This window comes from Dreissena polymorpha, chromosome 1 (assembly GCF_020536995.1).
Source record: "Dreissena polymorpha isolate Duluth1 chromosome 1, UMN_Dpol_1.0, whole genome shotgun sequence".
Classification (NCBI taxonomy): domain Eukaryota; kingdom Metazoa; phylum Mollusca; class Bivalvia; order Myida; family Dreissenidae; genus Dreissena; species Dreissena polymorpha.
Genome location: NC_068355.1, coordinates 207,794,579 through 207,806,728, shown reverse-complemented (window position 1 = coordinate 207,806,728; position 12,150 = coordinate 207,794,579). Strand labels below are relative to the sequence as shown.

The 12,150-nt window shown below is 33.1% G+C and overlaps 1 protein-coding gene across 1 annotated transcript in view; it reads left to right on the top strand.

Moving 5' to 3' along the window:
• Positions 1-3,155: 3,155 nt before the first annotated feature.
• The window catches only part of LOC127864789 (proteasome subunit beta type-2-like), a 33,433-nt gene continuing 24,438 nt past the window's right edge, over positions 3,156-12,150 (top strand). Inside the window, exon 1 of the mRNA XM_052404663.1 lies at positions 3,156-3,324. Coding sequence (XP_052260623.1) covers positions 3,234-3,324 — 91 coding nt within the window. The 5' untranslated portion in view covers positions 3,156-3,233. The remainder of the gene's footprint in view (positions 3,325-12,150) is intronic.

Genomic DNA, 12,150 nt, shown 5'->3' with positions numbered 1-12,150 from the left:
TCCATCGGTTTGGCAATCGAAACTGGTATATCCGATATTATAATAACCGGAGACTTTAATCTTAACAGCAATCAACCCTCACAAGCCCGAAAACTTGATTCTTGGTGTACTGAATACGGTCTTGCTCAAGTTATTGACGAACCTACGCACTTTACGGAAGGGTCTTCATCTATTCTTGACCTATTATTAATAAGTAATCTTGATAGCTTGGCTTTATCAGGTGTTGGTGATCCTTTTCTTGACCAACAAAACCGTTATCATTGTCCCATATATAGTCTATTTAAATATTATAAGCCAAATTCAACAGTATATGAGCGTTACATATGGAAATATGCAGATGGAAATTATGACCTGCTTCGCGAAAGGTTCTCTACATTTGATTGGGATTCTATTGCAAATGATGATGTTAACACCTATTGCGTTAATATCACCGATACTATTGTTTCTAACGCTAAATATTGTATCCCAAACAAGTCTATTAAAATTAAACCGCGTGACCCACCATGGCTTAATACGCACATTCGTCGAATGATAAGAAAACGCAAACGCATCACGCGAAATCTACAAACTCAAATTATTATTGGTCTAAATTTCGTAAAATTAGAAGTATGACAATTTTATTAATAAGGCAAGCGATAGATCAGCATTACGAAAGTTTAGCCAATACACTCAAACAAAACAAAACAACCATTCATCTAAGGACTGGTGGCGAATACTTAAGTCTTTTATTAATAAGCCTAGCAAAAACCTTAATACAGCACTCCTAAATCCCATTGACAATACTACCACAACCGATTGTTTTGAAAAGGCAAATATCCTAAACAATTTTTTTCAAAGTCAGTCCGAAATTGAAATCTATAATGAAAATATGCCGGAACTTACTAATGTACCGATAGCCAACTCGTTGCAGTCTCTATGCATTACACCTACCGATGTTCTAGACATTCTTAAATCACTTCCCGTGGACAAACAATCGGGGCCAGATGGAATAAATAATCGAATTTTAAAAGAATGCCAAAATCAACTGTCCACTCCTATTTGTCAGTTCTTTAACGTTTCACTTAATAAATGTATCATGCCGAGTTGTTTGAAAGAAGCTAACGTTAGTGCTGTTTTCAAAAATGGCGACCCAAAAGTAGTTAGCAACTATAGACCAATTTCCCTCTTAAATACAATGGAAAAGGTTTTCGAAAAAATCATTTCAAACACGTATATAATCACCTCATTAGTAACAAATTACTTACGCTTTTTCAGTCTGGATTTTTGCCAGGTGATTCAACTACTAACCAACTGACATATATATACGATACGTTTTGTAAAGCCCTCGACAATGATTTAGAGGTAAAAGCTGTCTTTTTTTATATCAGTAAAGCCTTTGATAAGGTCTGGCACAAAGGTCTTCTCCATAAACTAAATGCTATTGGCATTCGAGGAAAGTTTCTATCCTGGTTTAGTAATTATCTTCATAATAGACGACAACGCGTAGTACTTCCAGGCGCAGTCTCTAACTGGGCAATATTAGAAGCCGGTGTTCCCCAAGGTTCCATATTAGGGCCTCTGTTATTTTTAATTTTTATTAATGATATTGTTTACGACATCAAAAGTAATATTCGTCTTTTGCTGATGACACTTCCCTATACATTATTATCGATGATCCAATCATCTCAAATACAATACTACAGAGGGATATCAACAACATATCTAAATGTGCTTTAGATTGGCATGTATTATTTTATCCCTCAAAATCTGAATCCCTAACATTCTCCAGAAAGCAACATCCAAATCAATGTACTTTTACAATGATGTCTAAACAAATACCAGAGGTCGGTTCCCACAAACATCTTTGGGTTTTCCTCTCTAAAGACTGTAAATGGAACATCCATATTAAATACATAACAGAAAAAGCATGGAATCGAATTAATATTATGCGAAAACTAAGGTTCGCACTTGATCGGAATTCTCTTGAAATAATTTACATATCGTTTATTCGACCTCTTATCGTATATTCAGATGTGATATGGGACAACTGCACCCAAGCGGAAAAAAAAAGAAATTGATAAAATTCAAAATGAAGCAGCGCGAATCGCTTGTGGATCGTCTAAACTAGTTTCATTAACTGACCTGCATAAGGAAATTAACTGGGAATCGCTTCAGGACCGCCATGACAAACATAAATTAACATTATTCTACAAAATGAAAAATTCGATTACCCCACAGTATTTATCCGACCTTGTACCCCAACATGTTGGATCTGTTGCTAGGTATAATCTTCGCAATGCTAATGACTTACGTACTTCCGAATATAGAACAGCCCTTTACTACAATACATTCGTACCCGCAGTCACTCGAAAATGGAATAACCTACCAGATGTTAAAAATAGTGAATCGTTGAATGCATTTAAATCTAAACTTAACAGGAATATAGTTATAACACCATCGTACTATTACATAGGTAAACGTCATTCTCAAGTCATTCACACGCGATTAAGGACCAAATCCAGTTCCCTTAATGAGCACCTTTACGCTAAAAATATTATTGATTCTCCTCTTTGTCGCTGTGGAGATATTGAGTCTAACTTCCACTTCTTCTTCACATGTTCTTATTATAGCGTAATACAGACAAAGTTAATGAACAATGTCTTAGGAATTATAAGTCCTGTAGACCTTGATACTCTCCTCTTTGGCAATACATCCCTAAACGGTGATGATAACTCTACTATCTTTCTTTGTGTCCAACAATACATCACCGAATCTAAGCGTTTCTTATAACAATCCGATCCCGACTCGACGTTGCATTTATTTGACATTGACCCACAACCAAAATCCTTCATCCTACCTTGATCACCTCATTTTTTTAATGTTTATATCCCGTCTTGTTACTACTTGCATATATCATGAAATGTGTAGTCTTTAAACACTGCCACTTCCATGTGTAAATATTAATTCTTAGGAGAGAAACTATATAAGAACTTGCTTCTTTCGTTTCAATCCTTTTCTGCTTATATTGTGTAACATCTGTATATATTGTACATGCCATAAGAAATAAATATGTTTAAACTAATCGAAATGCCAAAACATCACGTACGTAAGCCGTCTTGACTTGAGGCGGCTTTGAAATGAGTGTAGTGTCGCCTTTTTTAGTCGGTGTAGTTTTTATTTACTCCATTATACCGGAACCGGTACCGGTTTGTTTTGCTGCTTCATTCTGAAACTGTATATTTTATATTGTCACTATGGAATGCCTTATTGGAATTCAGGGGAAAGATTTCGTTCTTGTTGCGTGCGATACTGTCTCAGCACGGAGCATAGTGTCAATGAAACAAGGTTGGCCCTGTTTTTACCCTAGCGATTTAATATGATTAGAGGTGCTACCTAATTTGGTGTACGGTCTTTTCTCCCCCTGGTCTCTTCTCCCCCTTGGACATTTCTCCCTCTAGTCTTTTCTCCTCCTAATACCCTAGTCTTTTCTCCTCCCAGTATATTTCTTACTGGGTGGATTAATTTGCTACTTTTAACGCCTCTATTGATCTATTATCAATGTTAATTCAATCAGTGATCAATCAAGCTCATCAATAGGAAAGGAAGTTTATCATTGCTTCATTTTCACGATTTGTCAATGAAATAGATTGAGTGTGTTTATGTCATTTTAACGTTAATATGATTATAGGTGCTACCTAATTTACGGGCAAAAGCTTTTTAAGTTTTTTTGATAACCATGTATTTTTAATAAATATATGGACATGATTGTGTTCAAAATATGATAATTGTTGCAATAATTGAGTAATGCATCCAAAAAAATCAATCTTAAAACGAGTTACATGTTCCAAGCTTAAAGATCTAGCATCTTATTTTTTTTTTCTTTCTAGCCACAAGAATTTATAGCTGGTTTGGTGTCTGTGGTATAGTGGATGCTAACTGGCTTAGTCACTGGAAGGTCTCTGTATTGATCCTTTAAGTGGGAGCATTCTTTAGATAACCCTAAAGACATACTATGGCGTACCATTTGGGTTGAAAGTCAAGAAGACCTACACGTTAAAAAGAGAAATGTACGTCGACATGAATTTAAAATACACTTCGAAGTATATATTTGTACGTCAAAGTACAATTTGTACTTCGACATACATGTTTGTACTTCTACGTACACATTTTCTGAAGAGCCAATCAAAACACTAGTCTCTTGAGCCGCTTTTCCTTCAGATTTATTCATAATAAATGTTTAAAATCTCTTTTTTAGTTGAGAACAAAATGACTAAAAATATCAGAATGGCAAAAAAACAACACAGAAGTTTCAAGTATTTAATGCATTGAAATAGATTATATACAAATTTGAAGAAGATTCAATTGTTACCTTTTTAAAATTAAAATTATTCATCATATTGTGTGTATGAAATGATCATGCGGGGCGGAGTATCACGACCGTCCAGCGCATTACTGTGTAGGAAATTCCCAACGGTAACCAGTTACCAAGCATTAATGGGATAAATAATGTATTATAAACTCCCCGTTGGTCATATTTTGTGATAACCATAACTAGCATAAGTCAGAGGTTAATTCCGCCATGCCAGGTCAATAAATACGCACAATATCTATGAGTTAGCGGTCGATAGTCGCATAATTTGGTATAAATTATAATAATAATAATGTTTAACCCTTTCCTTGACAGGTACGCGTTTCTACGACCCTATCGATTCCCTGTATCTACGCCTGTATCGATTCCCTGTTATCTACGCATTTCTACTACCCTATCTATTACCTGATATATACGCGTTTTTACGAGGCACGATTTAATTTGCTATTTAAATGCTTGAAATAACGTTTTAAGTGTAACAGAAATGCATATACACTTCCGTTCATCATTTTTCTAAACTGTCGAGTAAACATCCGGTAATGTTGCTATTTAAAGTTATGATGCAATTGGCGACCAATCAAGACGAGGGTTTACCATTTGACATGCGTAAATCACGTTCCGGGATGTGCGCGCTTCGGGCATTTCGTAATGTCCTAAAATAACTGCTATTCTCGAACCGTATTTAATTTAGACATTTTCTGAAAACGTATTAATAACTCGTTAAAAATGCAGCAAAAATAAACACGTTCCATAGGGATATAATATGATTTGGGTTTAAAGCGATTTCATTCTTATTGTTGTTTGATTCCGTTATATCGTAAATATTTGTTTCCGAGATCATATACGAGAATTACATCGATATGTTGGGCATGTACAATCAAATGTTTTTACAAGCGACACATGCTTATCTAAAGTTTGTGTTTCATAATACACTGGATATTGGATTATCGGTGCTTGATTGGGCAATAAAACAAAGACGCAGTCGGCGGTCTTCAATATGCCTTTGAACTGACCAACATAATAATTAATAGCGCACATGCTAATCTAACATTTAGGGATAAGAAACACGGGTTCTAGACACTTTGAATAAACATGTTTACCGGACGCAGCAGTAGTCTTCAGATGATGTTGGCGTGCATGCCATATTACCTCGGCGTTTTGTTATTTGATACACGAATACGCGGGTTTGTCGGCGACTTCTGGGTTATAAAGTTATATGTCTGCGATCAGATTATAAACTGGAGTATTTGATAATAAAGTAGCCGCCTAAAATTGGAATTTTGCAAATAAATACACGAACTGAAGACTTATTGAAGACGCCGACATTGCCGGATTTCGATCGGTAATAAAATGCAAAATGCAAATTGATTATATGAATATTCATGGCACATTATGCAACATCCAATTAAATTGTTACCGGTATCTTTAAATGTTTATAAATCATTTGGTGAATTAATGTAAAAGAAATATCAAGTATTGTAAGAATTTTATAAGATATAATACAATTGATTTTGAAAATGAATGAAGTTAATTGAGAAACTCTGTGTTTTTCTATAGTTATTTATAAGAATTTACATGAATTTTGAGGCTTGCAGAATAAATTTATAAAATAAAAAAATCTTCAAGAAAGAAGAATTGTAGTTTGGAAAGTAAGAAAAAAAATTAATAGTCCAAATATAATTATTTGTATTTGATTCAACACACCAACTTCGCAAAGTTTCTATATGAGCTGGAAAGAGATTTGCATTTAAACCCAGTAAAACACACAACGGTCAACTTTACATGACTATAACTGATGAATAAAATAATGTAGAAACATAAGTTTACACCACAGGAAATGAAATTTTATTAGCTAAAACTTCCATATAGAGTGTTTTTCAATAATATTTCAACTTTTATGAGAAAATCAGGTTTAAAGGCAATGAGGGTTGCGTTTCCAAAGAGGTAGATTTGCATTGAAACGCAGTAAAACGCACAACGGTCAACTTTGCATGACTATAACTGACCAATAAATTAAAGTAGAAACATACAGTTTACACCACAGGAAAGGAAATTTTATTAGCTAAAACTTTCATATTGAGTATTTTTCAATGATATTTCAATTTTTATGAGAATATCAGGTTCAAAAGCAATGAGGGTCATAATACAGCGTTTTTCCAATAATGCCTGTAAAGATGGGGTACTGATATTGATAAGATGGCTATCAGCCACTGGTCAGCAGGCAGCTAGGTCTTGTGGAAACTGGAGAGGCTTATATTGGCTAAATGGCTGTCAAGGAAAGGGTTAATAAATACGCACAATATCTATGAGTAAGCGGTGGATAGTCGCATAATTCGGTATAAATAATAATAATAATAATGTTCAATGTCAAAAATCTCTAAAAGCAACAGACGTAAGGTGTCTTCTGATTGGCTAACACTCAAGGGTCGGTGAAAATTGTACGTCAAAGTACATTTCTCGTTCTACTTAGCAGGTCTTGTACTCTTTCGACGTCATGGTATGTCATATAGTCACTAAGTACCGGTCCTACCCAGGAAACAGTTTGTTTCATCAAATGTCTCAATTCAACTTGACAGCTTGCTAAAGCAGTTGCATTTAGCATACAGTACACTGATTTAACATAATCCAAATCATGTGATGTTAACACCACTAATTGTCTTCTTATTTATTATCAATGTATAATTATGTGTAACAGCATAACAACATACTTGATTCGCAATTAAAATATTTAATAAATACAGGTATCTTGCAGGTTTCTAATTTTCTTTCCCAAACTATTGTTGAATAGTTTAAATTTTGTCGCCACTAAAAAACTAGCCATTTTGTAGCAATTCTAAAATCACAGTCTAAACTGCATACACTTAGCTCAATAAATACAATTTGAATGCAAATATAGAATGCATCATGTTATATAATCCATATTTTTTTATTTAAACATTCAAATAACACATAACAGTACATATATAAAAAGGTATGTGGTAATGTATGGAGATAAAAAACACTTCACATCATTTATTTGCACATAAAATAATAGTTACAAAATAAGTAAAACTAAAACACTGTCATCAACCTACATTTCAAGAATATTTACCTATATGAAATTACAAAGTGGTGTTATTGTATTACCTTTTACTAAATTAACATTGCTGGTTTTGTACTAGCCATAAAACATTTATCATGGATTAACAAGTAACAACCAATTTATTAATTACACAATAGAACGGAAATCATATTAATTGCATTATGCATTTAATAAACAAGCTATTTGCTACTGTTTAGAATTACACTATCTTACTAAAAATGATCACAGGTACTTAGTGCTTTTACATACTTGTGGTAAGTTTTGTATTACTAGTTTGACAATTATCGGCAGACACTTGTTGATATACAGACAACATTTGCATGGGAACTCTCATATTTTTTCATCATAATTGCCTTCAAATTGTTAATTTAACAACCCTTTGACATTGTTTGCACATCTGATCTTATTATACAATAGCTGATTTTTGTTTATAAATTAGACATATATAGACTTTTCAAAGTTCACACATGTTCCATCCAAGTAAACAAACAGAACCAATAAAGATCACCACAGATAATAACTGTGTGTATTGGAAATTTGATAGTTCAGGAATCCCTCCTTTGTTGATTTCTGTAAACCAAAACTGTCAGTTTTGCTTGTATGATGCCCAGCTCTTGCCTTCACAGAACATCTTCTGAATTATATTTCAAAATAAATCCTTACATTAATTTGAATTAAGTATGTACATTTATTTTAAACATATTCCAAGCTACTTTTTATTTACTAATGCCAAAGTATCAATGTACAAAATGTAAAAAATTATTAAATTATTCAAGTGAATTATCATTTTATGTTTTTTAAAGTTAAACTGCTAAAGATTTAGATCACACAATCAATGATAGCAAATTGAAATAAATTGCTAAAATAAGTGTGTGATTTAAATGTGTAGCAACCCAAATTTTGAATATTGATTATTAATTTTGAATTTAAAACAATTTAACAATTTCCAAATTGATCATGAAGCAATGAAAGTCAAATCAAAACTAACTCTTTTCATGACACTGGGACTGGGCGATTACCGGAATAAACCCCCTTCGGAAGAAACCCCCTTCCCTAAAAACGGCATAGCGGAAGAAACCCCCTTTCACATTTTGCATACGCGGAAGAAACCCCCTCGCTAGTTTTGCATAGGCGGAACAAACCCCCTTCAAGTTTTTAGACAGTCGGAATAAACCCCCTTTGTGTTTTCAGAGAGGCGGAATAAACCCCCTTCCTGTGTTAAGTCTTTCCCGCAGAGGTAGTAAAATCCCGACTCAAACGATTCCCCAATACATCCGTTTCAACCCGACTCTATCACTGCATGCTTGCTACTTTTCAAGTTTATATTCATTTCCGGATAAACTGTTTATAACATTTTTAAAGCACTTTCTGGTAAATATTAACGATAAAAGCTCTCAATAATTTCTTTAACACAAACCTTGCCATTTTTTCTCTTGTATCAAATAAATTTCGGCATACGTGACTATTTATAGACTTGATGAAATATTCCCTCCGAACATGCATCAATCCCCTGACTAATTGTGTGCTTGTTACAACGCTCAATACACCCGCGCTTTCTATGCTGCATAATTTTAACGCCCTTTTTATTGAGAGAAGGAGTCAACATAAAATAGAATTTACACTGCAAAAATATTTCAACGTTGCGGTAACATTTACATTCGGAAGTGTGTTTCGTATTAAAAACGCGTTAATACCAACTTACGGGAATGTGTTTCGATTTACAGTTAAGAAATGTACCGGCCGTTTGTTCACAAGTTGTTAATGAAGTTGTTAATGATACACACTAAATATTCAATCTGTGAAACTCAAACATCGTTATCGTGATAATTGAATGAAGGTGCGAAAATCTGATTAAAGCAATGTATCGGCCGTTTGTTCACACAAGCTGTGAAGAATTAATCAAGATGGTAATAAAACAAATAATGTATGAATGGGGGAAAGAATTATTATTGAAGGATAAAAAAGACAAAAATAGAATGAAATATATTAACATTCATTTACAAAGATCAAGCAAGCATATACTAAAAAACATTAAACAAATTGTTGTTGCAAAAAAGGACACGCATTTATTAACGATAAACAGGCATATATTTACATATATTTACAAAGATCAAATCATTCCCTAAAATCACACACTTATAGCTGAATGCTAATGTAATTTAAAAAAACTGTACATAACTTCACACGAGCCGCAAAGGCGCCGATCATGACACAACTTCTCATCATTATCTACAATAGCCGGTACATTAAAGGACCTTTTATATAATTAAATGAAGGTGCGAAAATCTATTTCCAAACTGTTATGTGCTGAGTAAAGAGGTGTACCGGCCGTATGTTCACAAGTTGTTAATGATGAGATGCTCGTGTGAATTTGTCTTGCACTCGTTTCAGTGAGATTATACCATTTTATATGCGTTAACTTGTACTAGATTGATAAAAATAACAAAAACACAAAATTAGCGCCCAGAGCCGATAGTGACGAAGATTTTTCGTACATATTTATAATAACCGAAGCATTCGTCTTTAAAAAAAAATGGAATCATGCTTACCAGGAACTTTCTGAAAATGAAAGTGAATTTTTTATAAACAATTACCGTGCGATTGAATGTAATTAGATCGTCTGGAAGGGGGTTTGTTCTGCTATGGAAGGGGGTTTCTTCCGCTTATGCAAAACTAGCGAGGGGGTTTCTTCTGCCTATTCAAAACTAGCGAGGGGGTTTCTTCCGCGTATGTAAACTATGAAAGGGGGTTTCTTCCGCCCTGCCGTTTTTAGCGAAGGGGGTTTCTTCCGGAGGGAGTTTCTTCTGTACACTGGACTGGGCAGGATATGGACAGGATGTGGAAATGGTCAGGTCTGAATCCCTATGACATTCTTGTGAAAAAATCTTGCTAAATTACATGGGTGGAATGTGTCATCCTTTGGAATTGCTATCCTTGTTTATTTGAAAGAATGTGCCAATCAACATCTTGGCTGATTTTTAACTGATAATTAAACAGAAACAAAAACACAACGCAGTTACTAATTAATTTATCTTATTTCAAATCATCAATTTTTATTTATAATATCATGGTATATATCAAGAACAATTTTTAGTTTTGTAAAACATTTAATGAAAGTTTAAATATATTTTAAACAGAAACAAAACACAATTACAAATTAATTAATTTTATTTTATTTCAAATCATAAATTTTTACTCATAATATTATGGTATACAGCAAAAACTAATTTTAGTTTTGTAAAACATTTAATGAAAATTTAAATATATTTTTTGTAATAATCTGTGCCAAGACATTTTTTGTATTAAATAATATTTTTTGTATGAAATAATATTTTAAATGAAGGATATTATTTAAATTGCTGCAATAATATCATTTCAGAAGTTATATCTGTGCCAAGACATTTTTTGTATTAAATGATATTTTTTGTATGAAATAATATTTTAAATAAAGAATATTTCTTAATTAGCACCCAACAATGTTCCAGATCAATCATAAATGTGATAATTTAATCAAATTGTGTATTTTATCACTAGACATCAAACATTTCAATCAGTCTCATGTTCTTATAAACAAAATATAGAAGTGTGAAAAACAACATCTTTTGATCATTTCATAAATATTGAAGAATGATTAACAATCAATTTTTATTTCAATAGATTAACTTATAAACTTAAACAGAAACTTAAAATAATATGTCGCTATTTTACTATTTCTTTTATAGTCTTATAGACTTACAACAAAATTTAATTAAAAATAATACTACTCACTGATAACGCAATAACAACACCAACATTTATTGGTATAACTAATTGCTCCTTCATTTACGGTTCTTCAATCACATACTTTATTTTCTCCTACCTAAATATAGAGATAATAAAAAAATGTTTGGAGGAGAAAAGTCTAGGGTTGGGGAGGAGAAAAGACCAGGGGAGAAACGTCCAGGGGGAGAAAAGACCGGAAACCCCTAATTTATGGGCAAAAGCTTTTTAAGTTTTTTTGATAACCATGTATTTTTAATAAATATATGGACATGATTGTGTTCAAAATATTATAATTGTTGCAATATCTAAGTAATGCATAAAAAAAATTCAATCTTTAAACGAGTTACATGTTCCAAGCTTAAAGATCTAGCATCTTATTTTATTTTTTTTTCTAGCCACAATAATTTATAGCTGGTTCGGTATCTGTGGTATAGTGGATGGGGTGTCTGCTAACTGGCTTAGTCACTGGGAGGTCTCTGTGTTGATCCCTTAAGTAGGTAATTTATACCAAATTATGTGACTATCGACCGCTAACTCATATTGTGCGTATTTGGTATAAATCATAATAATAGTAATGTTTAATAAATATGCACAATATCTATGAGTAAGCGGTCGATAGTCGCATAATTCGGTATAAATAATAATAATAATAATGTTCAATGTCAAATATCTCCAAAAGCAACAGACGTAAGGTGTCTTCTGATTGGCTAACACTCAAGGGTTGGTGAAAATTGTACGTGGAAGTACATAACTCGTTCTACCTAGTAGGTCTTGTAGACTTTCGACGTCATGGTACGTCATATACACACTAAGTACTGGTCCTACCCAGGAAACTTGCCAGCTTGCTAAAGCAGTTGCATTTAGCATACAGTACACTGATTTAACATAATCAAAATCATGTGATGTGTCAAATTAATTTTGATTGACAAATTTGACAGGATTTTTTTTAATCCAATAA